The sequence below is a fragment of the Lepisma saccharinum genome, chromosome 7 (genome assembly GCF_977018435.1).
Source record: "Lepisma saccharinum chromosome 7, izLepSacc3.1, whole genome shotgun sequence".
Taxonomy (NCBI): domain Eukaryota; kingdom Metazoa; phylum Arthropoda; class Insecta; order Zygentoma; family Lepismatidae; genus Lepisma; species Lepisma saccharinum.
This window is the reverse complement of record NC_139235.1, coordinates 83,270,075-83,293,435: the sequence shown is the minus strand read 5'-3', so window position 1 is coordinate 83,293,435 and position 23,361 is coordinate 83,270,075. Positions and strand designations below refer to the sequence as shown.

Here is a 23,361-nt window from a genome sequence, read left to right as displayed (position 1 = left end):
GTTGTTGCGTAGAAAGCTACGTTGCGAGTTGTGTACAAGTTTCATCGAGCCTAGACTCACGATTTAATAATTGTACAGTTACTTGGCTTCCAATTCTTTGCAAATGGATAGACCCGCGAGTATTTCGCATGGGTTTGCGTCTGAAATACAAGAAAGCATAGTCATAGCTTTCATAGTAAGAAGTACATTTTGACATAAGTGTTCATGTTTAATTGACCACATGTAGAATGTTATGTATTGTGATGATTAAGCTAGAATACAGTGTGTTTCTAACGAAGTAGAAAGCGTCCCAACTACAACTTTGTTTTGATTCAAATTTAACATGTTGTCATTTTTATCCTTATTTCCTTGTCCTGAATACTTTATAATATCCTATCAAGCAAATTTTCAACCATCATAGTCATTCGTTTTGGTTCACGAATTGAAACAAAACACAAGAAAATGCCTCGGACAATCTCAGAGTTGAGCCTGCAACTGTATCAGTGCAATTGCTTTAATTGCTTTAAAAAGACATACAGAATGTAAAAAAGTAATGAAAAATTTGCCTATTATGTTTACATAAGTGTGTATTCCCCATGCATTTAGCCACTCACCACAGCAGATGGACTTCAACCTGCGTCCTAAGGACTCTGTGTCAATATAAGGAAACTATATCTTTCCCTTCATCATACATGATTTGAAATTGAGGCATTCATTCGTGTAAAGTACGAATTCATTATTTTCTCAAGCTTGGGAATTAATAGAAACTGAAAACTGTTTTGCAAATCTTGTTCCACTTTTTTTTTTCTGGAGACAAAAATATCATTAAACAAACCACGAAATCATTTTAGTAAGGAAGAATAAGATTGGCGAGGAATCCACTGCAGGCGTGACTGTGTTTGCAAACATGCATGAAGTTCTGACAATCCAAACGTATTAGTAATTTGTTTGAAAAGGATACCTAAACAGGTAGGAGATAATGCATACCAAGTGGTGGTACGTCTGATTGGAAATAAACTACTGAGTAACATTTTTATCGCCTTTCAAGCTGAGGTGTCGGGAAGTCCTGGTTGCTGATGGAACGATTGCCGTCTGTGATGACACTGCACTAACCCCACCGCCTGGTCAGTGACCGAACCCACACATACACAAACAAGATGGCCGCTACGGATGTTACCCTGTTGGTAAGAGTTACATAAAACGCCGGCGACTTCCTTTTTAGGCATGTAGGAATTCCTGCCGATACGTCAGGAAGAAAGAAAGCATGAATCAATCCGCTGCCACAAGGAGAAAGCAATGGATTTCGCTGACCTCGATTTCAATGCATTTAATTATCACGTGGCTTCCGTATATCCGTCTTCCGATGGTTCAAGGCTAATGCTTTGTTCGAGACAAACATTTAGACTACTACTAAGGTAGAAAATACCAATGCATAGCGTAGCGCAGGTATATGCTGATGATACAAAAAGCTTCTACACCCTGACATAGCTTAGCCTGAAAGTTAGAACTGAGGTACGAATATGTTTTTGCTATTGTTAATTCACACATAATTTCATTTGTCACAATGATGTTACACCCAGGGTGCGAAATCATTGAAGACTGAGTGGGGGGAGGAAGATCTTAATCTCTACACACGCACACAAGTAAATGTAAATTATAATGTTATTAAATATAAACATATTTGAAAACACATTATTACTAAATACATATAGGCCTAAAGGAATTATGTTACTTTTTATATATCAGATATTTATAAAGTAGCAAAATGATTCCCTTACTAGCTGGTTAGCGATGTCAATAAATTACAAAAATAGTTGAAATCGTTTTATTATGTATAAGTTTCGTAGTTTTTGTTTATTTCAATATAAATCAGACTTCTTGTTTTGCATCATTGTTTTACTTTGACTGTTAGTGTAGATCTGTACATGGAGTGTACATAGGAGCGATTAAAATTGTGAAAACCAATCATTTGAATTATTATAAGGACTGATATAAGTAAAATTGGTACAGATAACGTAAAAAAGAAGCAGTTCTTTGGGGTAAAAATGTCTGCACTGTCAACATTGCCAATTGGGCAAACAAAAAGCACTATCTTGGGAAGAATACAATAACACTGTGACGCAACTGCAAAAATTGGACCTGGCACAACCGAATGCCGGTGGACACCAATTGAAATTGTGCCAAGACAAAACGCAGGCCTACTTGTGGAAACGTCAAATTATCCATAACCGATCCGTTTCTGAAATAACAGCCTTCGGTTCATCGTGGTCGCACGGTTTTGCAACAGACCTCTTCGCCGAAGCATGACATGGCTTCGAAAGCTCATCCGAACTTTCTTCCAGCAACTTCTGTGCTCATATTTTACAGTTTGCAAAGAAACAACCATGAGGGGGTCATAATCTGATGACGTGGTAGAGTTACTCTCGCCAACAAGAGAGTAAAGAAGAAATAAAGATAAGGGAGAAAAGTAGAAAAAATGGTCGGTGTGGAAGCAGTGTCAGCGATCCACCCTACAGAACACGAAGGTTCTGTATTAATAGATTTTCATAACTTTTCCCTGTGATTTCCAGTACGTAGGATCTTTACAGTTAAAAAAATCACAGACGAATGAAATTATATTATTAAAAATAATTGTATGGTAACTGATTGATTGTGTTTATTTTACTTAGCTTTTCTCATACCTTTCGCTAATCGCGAAGATGAGGATGAGAGATGATCTGATGAAATTGATGAAGGAACACTCACAAAGAAAACCCATGTCCGGGATTCGAATCCAGGACCCCTTGCGTCGGCAGCCTCGTACACCTACAAGAATGCAATGTCCAGGGGTTTGCGGGGCACACCCAGCTTAGATCCAACGTCAAAACTAAATACCAAGAACTCTAAAATCTGGCTCTCCTAACCAAATTACTCCTAATCTACGATTCTGCTTAGGTCTAACAATGCATGTGTGGTTAGGTTATGAGGGCCAAGTTTAGAGCTCTTGGTATTTAGTTTTGGCGTTTGTTGCAAGCTGGGTGTGCCCCGCACCAGACCCGTCTCCTTACCAGTGTTGCCACATGAAGGGAAATTTCCTTTTTGCAGGGAAATTCGGACCGAATTTTTAGTCAAAAGGGAAAAGAGAATTTTGATGAAAAATACCACAATTTCAGGGAAATTTTAAGACAATTGACTCTACACTATTACAGTTTGTTAATTTCCAATTTCATATCCACATTTTAATAATTTTATTTTTTTCTGTTCCTTCTCATTATGATCCTTTGAATATAAGCCTGTATCTATTTCTGTTAAGTTTATTGCATCTTCGGATAATAGTAACGATGAGTATTAACGATTTAATGGTTGCTGACCAGGATTAAAATCTGGGACATCTGGCAAAAAGCGATGAAGCTGACATGTGAAAAATTTGTTTAATATATTTTATTTATTCAAAATTGACCACCACCAGCACTAATAATAATAATATTAATAATTACAACTACTGCTGTTACAAGTTTTTTATTATTGTTATTATTAGTATTTGATATTTTTAGGTTAAGGGAAAAATTAGTCCGAGAAGGGAAATTTTGACTCTTAGAAAGGGAAATTGTGCCCTCACATTGTGGCAACACTGCTCCTTACACCCTAAAGCCCGCTTTAGACGAAAGCATTATCGTAACATTTGTGCCATGCCATGGCTAAAATCCTACCGTGTAAAGTGAGAAATTGTATGGCATTTCTCAAAGATAGGATCCGTCCTATTTCCATAGCATAACCAATCAGAAGCGACCTCTAGGTCACGAGTGCAGTTGTAATGGCGCCCGCGTGAGATGTAAACAATGTATCACTTCACATTTTAAAAACACGATAACTATTCAACCGAGAGGAATAACGCTTCGTATTAAATGGTTTTAGATACAAAAGAATGGCGCTGCTTAAATACATACTCTATAACGTTAACTGTACACGCATGGAAGAATATTTGAGTTTCAATTGTAAACACCGTGCACTCACCGTATATGGTGTAACTCGCCATGCCTTTCGTGCTGTATGTATTATACATTGTAATCGCAAAAGCTAGCCGAAAAGTTACATGAAATGCTTTCGTGTAAAGTACAATCAGCTAAAGATGTTTGGAAGCATTTACGTAGCATTTATACTAGCAAACATGTTAAAGGAAATAAATGCTTTCGTCTAAAGCCGCTCTATGGTCCAAAGGATTGTTGTTCTCTTCGTGCCTTAAGAAAACCATATTGTTGGGGAATTGTTACAATGTGCTAATGGTCTCAATTATCTTCCTGAATGTTGCCTCAAGAGAAAAACAATTGAGGACAGGATGCAATATAAGATCGAGTCTGCTGGGAAGAAAGGTTTTACCCTCCTGCTCGTACGTGACAATGCACAGAGACACAATGCCTTAAGAAGGACACTGCTAACCTAACGTGTGTTTTCTGAAATATATGCGAAGTTTATCCCACGCTGGCTACACCGAAAAAAATAACTTCTCGTAAGAGGGTAACTGTTTTATGTGAACTTCTTAAGTAATGCAGTACTGATGAGCACATTTTTAATTGCATTGGGAGTTAGTTACACTATAGTATGTGCCGAAAGTACTGTACCTGTTTCGAACTTGAGGATTAACGGCTTTTCACTCTCAGCTGCCTCGTTGGTTGGGTTTCTTTGTTCGCTACCGAAGGTACAGTGGGATCCATGAGTATTACCGTGCAAATTGTCCATGACTATTTTCATTAATTTTTCTCTTACATCCTGCGTTTGTTTAAGCGATTGATTTCTGTGTATGCTGGTGGAGAACTTGTCAACAGCTTGTTTTCATTTTTCTGATAATTCTTGAAGCTCTTATTGGGTCAAATAAAGTGCACGAACATGGACGATTTGCACGGTAATACTCATGGATCCCACTGTACTAGGTTCGAATCCGGACCTGATAGTGGGCATTTTTCTTCACGATTTTTATCTTCATCCATGATCACCGTCGTGATTACTATAAAGTGGCTGCTCTGTTGCTTGAGTTTGTTTTGTCAAGTTGTTTTTTGTTTATCTTTCGTTTACTTTATTTTCTCGTTTTGTTTGTTCTTCATTCTTTTGCTTTGTCCTTCTTTCGTTTTGTTAGTCTCTTTTGTTCGTTTGTTTCTCCCTTTTTTGTTCTATAGGACAGGCGTTTGCTTCTCTTGCATGTTGTTCTGTTCGATTTCTCTCCCTCCTTCCGTTTTGTTTGTTTCCCTTCTTTCGTTTTCTGTAGGTCCTTTTTTCGTTTTGTTTCTTTGTCGATTTCATTTTATTTTCTCTTTTTTGTTCGGCTTGTGTGTCTCTTGAGGTTTTTTTTGTTTATATTTTTTTCGCCGTTTCCTTGTTTTGTCTGTTTCTGTTCCTCGCATTGTTTGTTTCTTAAAAGTTTGAATTTAAAGTCCACCCTACGTTCAGATAACCATGGATTACAAGGCGACACCATTATAGCACCACATCAACTAGGGGACCCTTGTTTATCTCTCATTTTGTTTGTTCCTCTCCATTCCTTACCCCACCCCCTTTGTGTTTGTTTTGACTTGCTATTGATAATAGCAATCAGAAGATTTTTCGATTATTGACTCCTCCCTGAAAATCATTGTAGGTGAAATTATCTCCACCTGCTCATTCAAAAACATACTTCTTTCTCTTTCATCGTGGTGACAAACATGTTGCCGTAAACACAGCTTTACTGGTTTCCCCCGTGCGTGCGAGCGCATGTTCACACGCAACTGGATGTCCTCCAGCTGTGAAATCTCCAGTTCTTTCAATTTCACTGTAGAAGAAAACAGCTTCACCTGCGAGCCACAATTATGTGTCCCTTGACGCCGAGGTTAGTGACCATGGAGGAAGTGACGTCACCGAAATGACAATCACGTCACGCCGCCTCGTAAATTCAACACGGACAGAAATTTTTGTAACTGTACTTGGCAGGGCGAATGGAACCTGTTTGTGATGGCTGTTGTGTACAAAGTAAATACAAACTAACCTTGCATGCATGGGCGTCGTCAGTGGGGGCGGGGGCACAAGAGGAACGCGTCCCCCCATAATCGATTGATTGATTTTGTTTATATTGCTTCGCTTTTCTGCCGGTAGATAGTGAAGACGAGTGCGGTTAAATCTGTTCCCTATTTGGTAATCACAATTTGCATTTTATTGCCAATGGTTTTCTTAGGGAATTTTCTACGGTCGTATTTCCTCTCCTGGATCATTTTTTGGGTGGAGATTACATTAAATCATGAGACCAGATGTTTTAAAATTTCCCTGTAATTTTGACGTCATGAAATTACTCGTCACCTGAATTTCACTACTTCGAGACCGAGGCAAATGTACCTTTGTGTGGTAACACTGGCACATTACTGCCAAACCAGACTTTATTATCTGCCCAAAAGAGCAGAACCATTTGCATTTTAAAGGTCCTCAATTTTTGTATTCTATATTTTTTTCCAAGAAGCAGGCGTTGTGGGTTGACGCCGACAGGATTTGTCAACAAAGAATTTCCGCCCGTAATTGTTACCGCAGAAGAAAGAAACACGACCTCGAAACGAGAGACGCGTAGAGTTCTTTTTGGGGCCGCTTTTACGAAATCTGCCGGCGACGGTTGACTTCATGCATTCCGCAATGCCCTTCCTTTCCCGCCTTTGCGAGTTGGAAACAAAAGAAAATCTGCCCACGAGCCTCATTGTTCTCTGTCCACGCTGCAAGGCTCTGTATTTTTGTCAAAAACTTAATTTCACGTCTGGTCGTCAGAGGCGCAGTTGTTGAAATTAAGCAGGGAGGGAAAAGAAATTGCAACATAAGGAATGTTGATGATCCGGTGTGTTATTTCCCGCCATATCCGTTGGTTTCTTTTGTTGAAAGCTCATGCCAGGGGTGTATCCAGAATTTTCCACTTGGGAGGTATGCAAGTCCAGATTTAGGGAAAATTTCGAGCCAAAGTGATCATAAATTGAGCCTTCGCGAAATACGTTATGGGGTGGAGAAAATTTTGGGGAGGTGTTGGGGGTGTGTGCATAAATCACTGGCTCATGCTCGTATCAAACAGGGATTCGGGAGAGGGGACTCTGCCCTTTATAAACCCTAGCTGAGGCATCTCTGCGATATTACCTGGTTTTGTATGGGCTTTTTTATTTGTTTTCACGCATCCACTTCACGGTATAAAGTTCCAAAGAATGATATATTTTGTGACTATAAAACGTCACTGAATCAGGTAATGAACAGTACAAAGGGGTGAACAAGAATTACTCGGCAAATTGACCATGACTATTTTCATTGATTGTTTCATGCCGTCCTACGTGTTTTTAAAGAATAGATTTTTACCTATTTTAGTGCAGAGGCTGCCAGCACCTCGTTTCGTGTTTTGTTTCAATTCTTAATGCTCTCATTGGACAATAACAATTGCAAATGGAAGGTTATCAATGAGATCACGGGTAGAGAATCAAAAACTGCAATTAATCATTTACTAGTCGACAATGTTCTCCTAACGAGCCCGTCCGACATAGCTCATTATTTAAATATTCATTTTTTTAATATCTGCCAAGCATCGGAGCACGTTAATCCTCGCAATTCGAACATAAATATTCTAAGAAAGACCCCAATTCAGCTGTTGTCCAACAAATTGAAGAGTTCACATTAAAATCTGTTACGGTCGATGAAGTTTTGGCAATTCTTTATAAATTAAACGTAAAAAAGGCAGGAGATTCGGACGGCATTCCCAATGCATTCTGGTGGTGTTGGCCCCACTTATATCGGAGCCCCTCGCCGACATAATAAACACGTCCTTTAAACGTAGCCAATTTTCAACGACCTGGAAGCACTCTATAATAACTCCAATTCACAAATCTGGATCTCCTACCCTAGCGTGTAACTACAAGCCGATTTTCTTAACCCCAACATTAAGCCGAGTTATGGAAAAAGTAATAGAGAAGCAACTGACAACTTTCCTGGAAGTCAACAATCTGATGTCTGATCGACAGTATGGATTCAGAAAGGATGTATCCTCGGAATTATTATTAATTAGTCTAATTAATGAATGGCGCGAGACACGGGACAAAAAAGCAGTTCCCTAGTTGGATTAATTTCCCTGGACGTATGGAAAGCCTTCGATACCGTTGATCGCAAGTTGCTAATAGAAAAATTAAAGAACAGATTTGGTTTCAATAGCAAAACATTTCTCTGGATGGAAAGTTTCCTCGCGAATAGAAAAATCTCAACGATAGTAGGATGTTTACTTTCCACCGAGCAGTCAATGTCTGCAGGCATTCCACAAGGCTCTATACTTGGCCCAAAATTATTCAACTTATTTATTGACGATATCACACTAATAAATTCAGATTTATCGATTACTCTGTACGCAGATGACTGCCTTCTCGTCCATGTTGGAGATACGTACCAAGATGTAAAGGAGAAAATGGAAAACTCATTCCCCAAAGTACTAAATTGTTACAACGTCAACAATCTGAAGCAAAGACGAAGGGTATGGTGCTTCACACCGGTAAGGGAATGCCGGCTAACACGATAGATATTACCCTTAATGACGCCAGAGTACCTTTGAGCGATCATTTAAAGTATCTACGAATCATTATAGACCCCAGCTAAATTTTAACCTCCAAATAAATAACTATATTCGTAAAATTTATCACCATGTTTACATATTTCGAAAAATTCGTAAATATCTCAATAGAAATCCTAGTAGACATTTCTACCTTTCCTTTATTCGTCCCGTATTCGAGTACAGTGCTAGTCTTATTTATGGCGGTAACTTAACTCATCTGAAGAAACTTGAAACAATCCAAAACAATTGCTTAAGAACTATTCACATGCACCCCCAAGAAAATAATTATCTACAATTGCGCAAGATTTACAACATACCCACAGTCACTTCGAGAATACATTACATCTACCTGAATAAGGTATTCCATAGTATGCATAACAAATCGTCTCCATTGCATCATAGGATTAAGCTCCGCTCTGAGTTCAGCACCCGAAACACCAGATCGTCCTTACATAGAGACCTAGTAATCCCCAAACCTAACAAAACCAGATTTGGCCAGAAGTCCTTCTCGTACCTAGCAGGGGTAACCTGGAATTCACTCCCGACGGTCAAACTCAGTATCAGCAACGCGCAGTTTTGTCGTCTTCTACGTTCACATGCCTATAAATTCTAAGTCCAGTAACATTATTTTCAGTGCTTCACCCCTCTCCCCACACCACCGCCATTCCCACCACACACGTGTTTTAAAATTTTCATCCATGTGCTTCGAACATTAATTTCATGCACACTCATACCCAAACCCACCCTTACATCTTCCTTTCTTCTAAATGTGTATAACTCTCAAACTTTCTTTATTTCATTGCTACTATAAAACACTTTATACTGTGTATACTCATGTAAATTCATCTAATTTTCCTTAGATGTAACTTTTTTTTACCACATAGCATCAAGTCATTATTTGTATTAATATTGTTCTAAATGAAATGTTGTATGGCTTGATTGTAACCCTATTGAGATAATAAATAATAATAATAATAAAAAGAGTATAAGCATAGTGATGGCAACTTGCTTTCTAATTGTAATACTTATGCACCCACTCTACACTCTACCAGTAACCCTTGCCAGAGTTCACTGTATTTCAAAGAGTGAGAAAGGTTTTTCTCAGACATTATTAGCATTAGTATATGCATAAGTAGACAGGAAGGACATTGTTATGATTCTTGCGTGACATGCAATTAATATTCATTTACCATTAATTTCCATTTTTATTTCATTTCGGATATGCAACATGAATGCAAGAACATTTTGGCGTTGCTTGTAAAGTTCATAACAAATGCTAAACTTGAACAGAACGAAGTGCAATATAAGATATAATGATATACATTTCTTACTTTAAAAAATACAATCGCTTGTGTGCAATACTAATGAGATTTGAAGTTCACAAATGTAAATATACACTTGAAGAATAAAAACCAATTGTTTGTTTTACCAAATGGCCCTTCGTATTTGCCTTCCATATTTTTACACAAGAACTTACCTAAGAGCCTTAACGGTTTATATACTGATGTAGCATACAGAAATTTCTTAAGAATTTTCCAAGAAATTAGCACTGACCCCCAACTGCTTACTACATAGTGTCGAATTTCTTCATTTCCGCATATAATCTGCACACTTTGGTAATGCAGATATGTAAGGGGCTAGGCAATAGGAAAAAAACACCTTAATTGAGTTATTTCCTCCGATCCTGCATTTCCTAGAAATCTGTTATTTCTTGTATGATCGTTTTTTGTTTGTCGTTTTCACCTAACTGGATTTCTTCGCCTGCGGTCTCCAGCAAGGATGGGAATGGTGACAAGACCGACGCATCGAGTTTCTAGATTTTCGAAAAATCATGCTTGCCCTGAATACCCTAACTGCAACACTGCACGTTCTTCCATTTCTGCAGAATCCGTTCTAGTTCTCAAGCGGTAGCTATGTAGATCGCATACTTTCGCCAGTGCCAAGTTAGCAGCATTAATTCTTCCTAGAAACATAAGGATATGGAATAAAGTCCCTGCAGTAACTACTGTAAAGCCCTAAAAAATAAATGCTTCCTTCCAGGTGATTAAAACTTGCTAACAGATGCGAAATTTCCCTTTATGTCTATCTTCGTCTCGTGGATCAATAATGTTATTATTGTTACTGAACCCATAGCGTCAAATCAACTACATAGAGCTATCTTTAAGTTTCCTTGGATTTTGATATTTTTCAGAAATTTCTTTTCCGTTTTGACTTGAAGTTTTGCCTCAATTTCCCTTCACTGAGGGAGGGATTTCCCTTCAGGTGGCAACACTGCTCCCAGGTCAAAGGTACAGTCACGACACTTGATGTTGAACACAGAACAGAAAAGAAGTTTTCTTGGCACTTGTTTTAAATGTTTTATTATTTTGAAGAAATTTTTGTTTAGTTCTTGATTAAAACATTGTTTCAAATGTCTAAAACAAAACACGCGAGAGCTTAAGAATCACGACGGTATGAAATCCAGAAACTGAGCCATCGACGCTAGCGCCACAAGCGGGAAAATGTCAAATTATCATCTACTGTTGTCTTCTGAAGATCCAAAGAAAAAGTTTCTGCTGAAAATGACTCTCTGCGTTTGATATTTCGCATCTTCCCATTTCACATAGCCCACAATGCAGTGGGAGAAAGAAAACTTGAAATCTCGTGCCATGCAGAGAAAACACCGGGAGTTTCCTGGATGAGTTGGCTCGTGTTACTGATCCATAAAGTACCTTTACATCCTTGGTTCCCTTCGTGTTTTTAGCTCAACCGGAAATGTCCGGTGGTAACTTCTTCCCAGGATTCTACTTTCCTTTATTCGGCGGTACCGTTCGTCTCTTTGGTTTGCCCTAAGCAGCGAGTTGTGCTCGAGTAATTCCCTATAATTGTGCAGACGCTTCCAGTGACGCCAACCGTGGAGTTGAACGAGGTGGTCCATTGGCCTTGTGTAGCGTCTGGTGATCATAAAAAGAAGGTGAAGTTCTGACAGATTTTGTTGGTTGGTATGTCAACGTAATTAATAGGGGGAACTGACAGGCCCGAACCAGGGTGCGAAATCACTGCAGATTGGTGGCGGCGAAGGAGCAGACACACACGCACACAATTTTATTATTAAATAATTAAATCCATTATTAAATAATCAACATATATTACAATTGATTGATTGAGTTGGAGTTTTAAGTCCACTTTGTGCACAGTAAGGCTAATCGGGACTGGACCTACAGTTTAAAGTGGGATCCGAACCACTATGTGCCCCACCGGGTATCGAAAATTATATTATAAAATATACAATATATTATATCGACTGTCCATTTAAAATTCGATTGCAAATTGAAGATTTGAGTTTACTACTATGAACATGAACAATGATTTGGTGTCGGCTAAGAGGGAGGGGCAAAAATTAGAGACATAAAGAAGATAATCGTTTCCTATATAAAATTTATTTGTAAATGCTATTACGTGTTTTATTAATATATTTATATACCTTGCGGTAGCTGACGAAAGGCGATGAGAAATGGAGAAGAAATAACAAGTCGGACTAATTTCTGTGTTTTGGGGATTGCTGGGTTCAGTGTCCTTAAAAAGATGAGGCTCTTTGTTGTTCCTTCTGTGTGTATGTTTTCGATATTATTACAGTGAAGTAAAATCGACTGACAAAAAAATATGTGTTTGTTGGAAGAACAAAAACTCGCCCCGGAAAATTTTGTTGGGGGGAATTTCAGGACAAGATCGTTGGTGGGGGGAAATTCCCCCTGTCCCCCCAGGATTTCGCACCCTGGCCCAAACATTGAAACGAGTCCCGTAGTCTAGTATTAATTTCCCGACACCAGGTTCGAATCTTGTCATGTTTGATTTGGTTCCCTTTGCTTCGCTTTTCTGCCACTTTTAACTAATCCCGAAGCTAATAATAAACTTATAAATGGGTGTGTGTGTGTGGGGGGGGGATAGCCTTGAAAAACTATGAAAGAGTGTAGACTTTTTCTGGAACAAAACAGGATAAATCCAAACTTGGGCACTTTGTCTTTTAGTGTAAAAAGCATACCACTGCGTATTGTCGAAGGCGGTCATCATAATGCTGAATACGTGACGATATGAGAAATTATAGCACGGACATATCCTTGCCCCACCATTACGAATTCCTGGCCCTAGCTATTCCATTGTTTCTAAATCAGTAACAACCACATTAAAATTGTTCATAGCGTGGAAGTACTAAGAATTCCATTACCACGCCGCTATATTTAGCGATTTACAACTGGTGACGACAGAGTCACAGACAAAGTTTCGATTGAAGCCAGACCTAAGTTGATTTTTGTCGCAGTAATAAGTTTGACATAGGTGGACTCGTCTGGAATCTTCCACGAAAACAGATGACGTCACGTGAAATGGATTGATTTTCGGAGGCATAACATTTCAGTTTTAACAGGCCATGTAATTACTCGTAATTCTCTTAAGAATCGTTAACTCACGTTGAAAACTTATTTCCGAACTGTGAATTTCACTTTTGTTTGATATAGTTTTTGTTATAGATTATGTATTAACTCCAAACACACCAATTTTGCTTGTACAGTAGAGCGTCGATTATCCGAACGTCGGTCAACCGAACGACCGCTTAACCGAACTGTGTACTCGCTCACTTTCAGATATCTGTAATGAAAAAAGTACGTTAATTTTGTGTACTGTGTGTATTGTTCATGCAAAATGCGTATGTAATATGTACATATTTTTGTTTAATAAACTGTACCACATACTATATATTCCTACTAAAGTTGCCTTTGTACGTTACTTTGTAATACATACTTAAAGAGATGCCTGTTTTTATGAATAAATTTACTGTACAGTACTTCTTTTTGGCAAATAAACATGTACAGTTCGATTATCCGAACAAACCAGTTTTCCGAACACTCATGTCCCCCAATTACTTCGGATAATCGACGCTCTACTGTATTTATATTTATGTACAGAAAAAGAAGTCTTCCTTTTATATCCGTCGATGGCCATCAACAGCAAGACTTGGACAAAGTAAGCAAACTTTCCTTTTGATTGCATTAAAAACAGGGGAATGGCCATGAAATACCTGGCAACATTGGAATGTTGCTCTCGCAGTGAACAACAGGAAACCACAAAAGACCCTCACAACCAATGTCTTTCCTACAAGCCTCTTTTACTGTTGAGGCGAATATTTATTCATGCTCTGAGCTTCAATGTTAGTTTTCACTTGTCCGTCTTTTGCATAAAGCCTTCGGATAGGAATGTAAATTGTAGTACTATTGCGGAAGTTGATGTATAAGCTCCTAACTGGTAAGCACTGGTTACTAAAAGAAGATACCGTTTTGTCTGTAGCAGTGTCATTGTTAGCTGTTGTCATTTGTATTGTCAAATAATGCAAGCTTTACAGATTTACAGAATGTACGAAAAAAAAGATAAAGCATGAGAAATGACATTACAAGAAAACTGCAACGAATTAATGCTTTGTTGCGAACTACTGAAAGGGCGTGCGTTGTGTGTAGTCATGGTTGGTTTGCTAGAAAATGCAGTAGTGCATCCACGAATGCTTCTTTCCTTGCGCTGCTGTATTTTTGACCGCATCAGACTTATTTTTTAATAAAATCTAATATTAGAAGTTTGAAAGTCCACTTAGAAGTTATGGTGTGGATTTAGTATACATATATTCATAAAACCTAATTTATTACAGTCAAATAAAGTTCAAAGTAACGTTTCTGCCAATTTTCAGGTTTTTCTTACGATATCCTCTATAGGTTTTAAACAGAACATTGACATACCCCCCTTCATTATCAGTTATAGATTGGTTAACGAAGTATACCAATAAGCATCTGAATCTCATTTCATTGCCCAAATGTTACGTTTTATAGCATAGTTTCCTGAATGGCTACATCGAGATAGATCACTAATATATACAGCGCCTTCATTTGGTTATTGTGCCCCTTTAACGCGGCCCGTGTAACGGATGGAATCACGTCGCTTGGCGGGGAAATCGGATGTACGTATCCTCACAACTCGAACACATTTATGTAGCTTTCCAAGCCGAGATTTCATCAAGTTTCTCATCGATAAACACACTGCGGAACATTGCATTAAAGCTAACTCTGATAAATAAGTTATCGAAACAGATCGATGCGTTTGCCGTCGAAACATGGCACCTCTGTCTGCCGTCGTGAGTGACAGTATTCGCCTTCATACGGGTGGATGTGTCGTTATATTCGCTTCTGTGTAGTTTGCTAAGGTGACAACTGATAAACCGACAAGTGTTGAGTGTTGATAAGTTTTATTAGTGTTATAATGCCACAATGTAAGTACGTTTTAGAACGAAATATTTTTTATGTACGTTCCCTATGTGAAAACAAACTCGTACAGAACTGTGGGGAGCCGACCTCCATGGTGCATTCATCAATTTCATCATGTCATCACTCATCCTCATCGTCGATATTAGCCAAAAGTGACAGAAAAGTGAGGCTGAATAACAAAAATCAAAAGACCTGTGAGGGGCTATTTTTGAGTGAACTTTCTCAAAACATGGTGGTAGAACAAGGAAAACATTTCAGCATCTATGCGCTTCAGTTGAGAGGTTACGCAATCCGATTTTCCCGGCAAGTGGCGTAGTTCCAGTCGGTACACGGGCAGCGTTCAAGCGGCACAATAATCAAATATATATTAATGAATACGTTATCGCCAGTGTACCCACAAAATGTATTTTTATTTGTTACAGAAATGTCACTATAATGCCTGTTGTTGTCAATCTTTCGACTCTCATCGACAGACTGACAGATCGATACAGGCATTATTCATCCCAATATAGTACAACCTGTTATTTATTTCAGTCAAGGAAATTTTATCTTTATACCTGAAGTCAGTTGCCCCCCCCCCCACTTTTTGCCACTGGACTATGCTAAACCTTATGTACCAAGGGAAAGTAAACTGTACTTGCCCCCCCCCCCTACACACATCCTTTTTGCACCTTGCCCCCCTAGTTTTGGAACCCAATCGCCGCCATTGCCTGTAGTAGTTTCCGAGCAATTGACGGATGCCAAATGATTCAATTGGTGACGTGGACTGACAAATGGATGCACCAATCAGTGGCGTACCCAAGAGGGGTTGGTGGGGCATAACTCTACTTTTTTTGGTCCCAGCATTCGTGATAAAGAACGTCAAATGTAGGAACATGGTAAAATATAAGAGTTGCAACTCCCCTAAGAAAATCCTGGACTCGCCAACGCCACTGGAACCAATCGGGAATATTATACACAATTAAGTTGATATCTTATACCTATTTACTTCTGAGGTGTCTAAAGTTAGATATTGATTGTTGATTGCTGGTTGTTCACCTACCATGTTAGATTGCTGTGACACGCCTACTTTATTGCATTGAGTATTATCGTAGAGTATGTTGTTATTTAGTAGGTCTGTCAGACTACCAACTTTGACTTTCTTGAATGCCACCGGCAAACTCGCGAACGAAAGTACGCAGTCATTTGTTTTCTCCTCTCGTTTCCCCATTCTCCCGTGTCTTTTGATAGTGCTGCGCGGTTTGTCAACGCAGGAACACTGAAAAATGCAAGCAGCTGATTGCATCGCCCACGCCACCTCCGTTCGCTTACGGTTGAAAACTTGACTACAGTGCCACAGTATGCAATTAATAATAGACGTAATCCATTACAAATCTTTTTTTTTTTAGATCTATTAAAAAAAATAGTTTGGTGGATGGAGATATGAGAATGAGTTAATTGCATGTAAACCATATTTTAAAATGTCTTAATTTATGAAATAATGTGATAAGTATGTAAGGATATAGTATCTTCCCCCCTTTCTTCTACGTTCCGAACATACTTGCAGTTAGAGAATCTGATATGAATGTATATTTATTTTGTTCCTCTCTCCTGTTTCAGTTGAGACCTACCTAAGCCCTGTGGAGACGCACTGTATGAACATAGACTACTACATTCCAGATGTTGACAACAAGACGAAACAATTCTCGGAAGATGCAATGGCTCGACTACGTAAGTTACATTGACACCACTTTGTTACTTATGTTAGTTCTCCAACCAATAAATTGGTAGTTGTGTGTAATTTATAAAGTAATATTGTTCAATTTTTGTTCATTATTTACATATGTAATTACTTGAAATTAATAGAAAATAAAATGAGCCCAATCTACTACCACTACATGTGTCATTTACAGATACAGTAAAACCTCATTAATCCGGACCCCGATAAGCCAGACTTCGCTTAATCCGGACAGGCAAAAAGAAAAAGCAGAATGCAAGGTTTTAAATATGGCTCGAAGTCAACAATCTCATTCGTCATATTGCTCCGTATGTGCATACTGCACTGTATCTACAGTATTGTTTTACATTTTACTGTACTGGATAGTGTATTTAGACCCTTTAAATACACCATAATAAACGTGTTTTGTTGCTATAATGCACTTTCTACTGTTCTTTTAGGTTGTTTCAGTTAATCCGGACTTCGTTAAATGGATCAACTTATCCCCCATTAGTCTGGATTAATGAGGTTTTACTGTATGTTGTGTATAGAATCAAGTTTACAAGGATTCCTGAGTGAGGAAATTTCATATACATTTTAAAGATCCAACATCTGAATGAAGGAAAAGAATTCACTGTGCTTAGTTTTGGCGAGATGAGACCGATTGCAAAACGGTATCCAATATCCGGTTTAGTGTTTTGTGGTATTTTATTAACTCAAGTTAGTTCAAACTATATCATCATATTTTTACAACCAGTTCTAACAGGTTTTGCATTAAATATTTGGAAATAAATATGATTCACTTTGTCATTTATATGCTTCTTATTCAAAACTTCATTGGCTCATGTTGTATGTAAGATAGTGAGGTTAATTGTCAGTTATGTGAATCACATCCGAACATTACAGCATTTTTAAATGAATTTTTTGTGACAAAACATATTTGACATTTCAGACATGGGTCGCTCGATGATCGCTCTCTTCATAGTTGCCTTCTTTGCTGTGTTCGTTGCCTTCTGGACTGGCGTTGCTGGATGTTGGAGGAGATCACCTGGAAATGTCACCTCAACAGCTCTTTTGATGCTCTTATCATGTAAGTATATATCATCTCCACGTACAGTCCTCGAGTTCGGTTGCCATTTTGTTAACTGAGCTGCCCATGCATATGTCTATCTAGCGACTGCTAACTGAATATCATCAATCTGGATTGTGCTGCCACCTATTGACACCTTTAGAAACTATTCACTATTATTTTCAGCTATCTCACATCAGTTTCTGACCTATTTACAGACTTCCCCTCGTAGCTTCAAAGATTACGAATGGCACATTTCCCACGTATTGTAGCTAAATCTTTAAATACTTTATAACACGTAAGCGAGTTACTAAATTTATTTCCGCAAAACTTACTTATAAATGTTCTATTAATTACGGTGGTGTCGATTTCCCAAGTGGAAGGTGGCAGAGGCCACCGAAATTAATAGAACATTTATAAGTAAGTTTTGTGGAAATAACTTTAGTAACTCGCTTACGTCTTGTATTATCAACCACATTTTTATTCCCCTTAACATGAATCTTTTTTTTTTTTCAAGAGAAGTTGATTTACTCCCGGTTAATGCAATAACATGAAGAATATGCCATTGTGTATCAAGAAAATTATATCTTCCACAGCTGTATTAATTGTTATTGATTATCTTGTACCTTTATTGTTACTTCTGCTCTGTGGCCCAAGTGCAATAAGTGGTCAACTTTCAATTTTGCCACCGAAGAGTGCAGGTTCGAATCCCCTGCTTAGCATGGGTGTTCTTTGTCAGCATCTCTTCATCAATTTAGTCTAATCATCACTCAACTTCATTGTCACAGTTCACCAAAAGTGGCAGAAAAGCAATGCTAAATAACGGAAATAAAAGTGATTGTGATTCCCATGTAATATTCTTTCGTTAACCATTAGTTAATGGTAAAATATACTACCCAATGATAAAGTGGTTTTCAATTATTTGTTTTATGCTTTGCGTATCTAATTTATTTAAATATTTTTCTTTGCTCTGCATAGGTTTGCTCAGTGCTGGCGGAATGGGATTGTGGCATGGTGTAGAGTACTATGAAAAAGAGAAAGTCATCGGAGATGAATTTTATCAACAATGGAGCAATGTAAGTTAATGATGCTGTAGAAATCAGTCATAATGAAGACATTATCATTGTAATAATGTTTTCTTTTATATAAGTTATTCTAAAACATTGTTTTAGAATGAGGGGGGAAAAAAGTAATTTTTTGATCGCTTCAACATTGTGATATTGAAATTGTTGGTGTTACTGGAGAATAAAATATCTATTTACAAATTATTCCTTAAATTTTGAGGCATTTTTATGTGCAAATGTTATCTATATATTGGACAAGTAAAGATATCTGTTAATACCAGAATAAGTGATGTAAATATTACATTGGCAGAATGAAAGGAAATATCATTAACAGTGGTGAATATGGTAAATGTTTATTTGCCCTTCATATTTTCCTTCAAGTTTTAACTTGTTTTTTCCTCGTGATGTTAATAAGCAGACGAGCATTTTGTATTAAGTTATGAAATTACAAGATATTTATAATTGAATAATTTTCTTTGAGAGGGTTTTGCAAGGTTTTATAATTTTGATGGAAAACTAAGTCAAGTTCAGCTTGTTCTCTCATTCGTGCAGGGATGAGAAATTGTAATTGGGGAATCTGTAGTACATAAATAGTTTTAGCAATATGTGTTTAGAAGGCTAAAGAGAAGGGGAAAAACGGGATAAGATAGAGGATTTTAGTGATATTGTGAGTTATCGCACAAAGAAAATGTGATTGTATCAATAAAATATTTTTTATGGGTTGAGTTTCAGTATTTCTGCTGATTTAGGAATCTGTATGTGCTACAATTTCTTCGGGGAAAAATATACACTGTGCTTTAAAATATTGAGGGGAGAACATTTTTGAATTGCTACAAGTTGTAAAACTTAATTATTTTATTATATTGGAGTGTAGACTGCTCAAAACAGCCTCATTTTACAATTCATACATTATCATATACAAATACTTAAAAAGAGACAAAAGATAATTTACGATGCTAAAATAAAATATATATATATGCATCAAATTGTAAAATAAAACCAACAAATTTACTTAAGATGAGGTGTGATAATTTTGCACCAGGCATGTATTTATTTAAATATCATCGGAATGCTACTAAAGAAAATCCACGCATAATTTGAGAGTATGAATTTCTCCCTATTTTGCAAGTGGAAGCCATTTTTAAAGTTGCTCATTAAGCTAGATATCGTGTTTGAAAAATATGATGAATAAGTATTTCCAGAATCCCATGTATTCCTTATGGAGAAACAACTTCAAATTCAAGTTACGGCTAAACCAATGGGAGTTCCGAATCTTTCTAGCACAAATATCATCTTCAATGGACCCTCTATCCGATCATATGTTTCTTCCGCCATCGGAAATTTGATATCCCCTCAAAAAAACGAATAAACTAATTCTCCCATTCTGTCAGTGTAGCCAAACCTAATGTGCATAAAAGAGCTATATTTCACCTTAAATTGACCTAAAGATGACCTTCAAGGAGCTAGATTTACGAAGGCTGGATAAAGTGCCTCCCATGGTAATTTTAGTTGTCAAGGGGGTGGGGGAGGGGCTGCTGCTATTACCGGTAACTTCAAAGTGATGACATTCTATTCTTAGTTTTCACCATCTCGATCTGACAGCATCACCCATCTTAATAATCCACCGTTGGTTGTATGAATCGAAAATATGGGATTACCGAATATCAATATTGTCATTTCACCTCAGTATAGGTGCTATATAAAAGTAGCTGGGGAGGTAAGAGGGGGGGGGGGAGACGCAACCAATATAATAATATCACGTCACGTGCAAAATGTATACGCATGGCAAAAGTTGGTCTATGTGGGCCGGGGATAGTGATGACATCATAGTGGGGCAAGGGGTAGGCACCACAGTTCAAAGCCAAGCGAGTGTACGAAAGAGCCAGATCTGGACCCAAAAGAGCTAAGTTGGCAACCTTGCTCCCAGCTGCCTCAGAGAGAAGGACCTAGGGGAAATTTTAAACTTAAATAATATGGAGCATAACTTCACACTATTAAATCATTCTTTACAAAATACCCAGTATAGGTCATGGAAAATAACTTTTAAAAGAATCTGCCCACTAAAATGTTCTCCGCAAGTTTATTGTGAGGGAAGCACAAAAGGTTTACTATTTTCTTGTTATTCAAAGTTTCAAATACAAATCAAAATACTCTCTCTGAAAATATTTAAGGATTGAAAAAAAAAGTAGTTAAGGAATTACCATTTGGCTTAATGAAATAGAATTGCGATCTAGTCTGTGTTCTTTGTCATAAAAGATTTACTGTTCTAGGTTCTGCAAGAGGAAGCCAGCGTAACGTACGACTGGTCCTACATTATGGCGTGGATCAGTGTTGGCTTTTCTCTCATATCGTCAATTTTGTTCTTTTCCTCCGCCAACTGCTTGCGAGCAGAAAAAGAGGCCGAGAAGGCGAAGGGCGTCCAGTACGTAATGCCAGGTGAGACGGAACACAAGCACAAGTACAATGTATCTTAACGTGAACCTGTATCTTTTCAGATTCTTCGCGAGAACACTGACATTTCTTATGATTGGTCGTATATAATCGCTTGGATTGGTGTGGGCTGGGCACTGGTATCCGCCATATTGTTTTCTGCTGCTGCCATCTGTTTAAGGAATGAACGGGGAAAGGAGGAAGCTATGAATATGCAATACTTGATGCCTGGTAAGCTTCCGTAACACAAAGCTTTTGCATGTTCTCACTCGAAACTAACATGACCTTCCATATTTAGATAGATTAATAGAAATATCCAATATTTTGGTTTCTTACATTAAACTAAATATTTTGAAACTTTCTGGCACTGCTTGGAAGTAGCAAGTTGCTTGTAACGCACATATAAGTAACAATTACTTTTTCAAGTAAAAACTTTTAAAAATGTGAATAACCGTAATTTAGCTACTTTCCAAGTACGATGGCTGTTCTTTACATTTCAACAATAATTAACAGAATTTGGATTTGCAAAAAGAAAATTGAAACAGAATTGTAATTTTTATCTATGCATTTACCACAAAGCATACAAATGTGAGTTTTATTATAATTCAGTCAAAATTTGTGTTAATTTTATAATGGTCACACCATTAAAGAAAAGAGCAGATCACTTGTTGTTCATTCATAAAACATGTTGTATGATTTATAGATTATCTAGAACAATAAAGTAAGTGTAACTAAAGTTACTTTTGAAAAGTATATTTCAAAAGATACCTTTCCTAGAACATATTACATGCAGTAGCAGCTTGTTATCTTCATACAGTACAGGATAAAAATCTTGTTCTTTTTAGAACTTGCAGTCTCCCGAATGTGAGTCCATAACAAAAATCACAACTTGGCATATTCAATGACTAAGCCAGGGGTTCCAAAATTTTATTTCATGGTGCCCTTAATGTTTCGAGATTTTTCCACGGTGCCCAAGTCAGAATGTAGGCCTATGTAACACTTGCAACGGTCAGTTAGTGTGGTTAGGTTGCTTTCCTTAAGTTAAAAAATAAACACATATTTGGAATAAGTGTCATTTGAGTGAAAATATTGGAACATTTTGCGGTGCCCTTGTAAGCCGTGGCACACACTTTGCGAACCACTGGACTAAACCTTTTAAATTTTGAAACATGTTGGTGTAAACAGTGTAAGAGAGAAAGCAATTACTTTTAACGAGAAGGAACATATCAAGGATTACATACAAATCAAGTTATAATAGAACTACGATTGTAGGATTGTAGGAACTTTCAGTTATGATGTCTAAGTTGTATGTTTCTGTCCATAATGCACAAAATGCAACCCTATGTCAGACAAGCAATGAATTTCATCACAGAAGTTTTCATTCTATTCTTCAAAATGTGCTCATCAACCCAATTTGTAAAAAATTTGAAGGCATGGATTGTCTTTTGTATATACTTACATTGCATATATGCTAAATCACGATCACGCAATTAGTAAAAAAGCACTTAATACACTTGCTCCGTGTACAATTAAGAAAGTATAAGAAACCAAAATATTGGTATGTACGTCACAGTTGATCAGACCACATTCCCATATATAGTATATACCATACACACACACGCTACTTAATATAAATACACTACAGTTATTTCTACTATTTGCAATTATAATATTTATTGTAAAATATATATTTTACTGCTGATGATTCTTTAAATTACCAAGTGTTGTATACCTTCAAAAAATTAGTTTCACGAATCAACTGTGCAAGTAAACAAAGAGAAAATAATAATATTCATTACTTAATTATGTTCTTACATTTATAATGTTCCCATATTGTGGTTATTGTAACTTTTCTTCCCCTGCTGTCCTTTACAAATTACTTATTAAATTTTAACATCAGGAAGCCTTGTTTCCATGATATAAGAAACTAAATATGCTGACCAAGGCAGTAATTTATTTTATTATAAAACATAAACTAAACATAACGTTTCAACTTTCTAGCAAGGTCTTCTTCAGACTCTGCACCAAGTACAAATGTACTGAAGAAGACCTTGCTATAAGGTTGAAACGTTACGTTTAATTTGTTTTATAATAAAATAAATCTCTGCCTTGGTCAGCATATTGAGTTTTTTATTAAATTTTTTATTTTTTACTTTTCTTCATCTGACTGTATCTCCATTTGTTAAATGTTTGAAAATCTGTGTGTTTTGTTTGTGCGAGCAAGAGAAAAAAGACTACAAAAGGTCAGTCTTGTTCATCTTCTGATAACTTTACTGTTCATAATA

At 37.3% G+C, this 23,361-nt stretch overlaps 1 protein-coding gene across 2 annotated transcripts in view; it reads left to right on the top strand.

Moving 5' to 3' along the window:
• Positions 1-23,361, top strand: part of LOC145989968 (uncharacterized) — a 131,271-nt gene that overhangs the window by 92,341 nt on the left and 15,569 nt on the right. The window contains exons 3-6 of one of the 2 annotated variants that reach the window (XM_083125522.1): positions 16,417-16,527; positions 17,466-17,603; positions 18,561-18,658; positions 20,917-21,082. In XM_083125522.1, coding sequence (XP_082981648.1) covers positions 16,417-16,527; positions 17,466-17,603; positions 18,561-18,658; positions 20,917-21,082 — 513 coding nt within the window. Of the gene's footprint in view, positions 1-16,416; positions 16,528-17,465; positions 17,604-18,560; positions 18,659-20,916; positions 21,083-21,141; positions 21,308-23,361 lie in introns of both variants that reach the window. The other variant, XM_083125520.1, reaches the window with a different exon arrangement.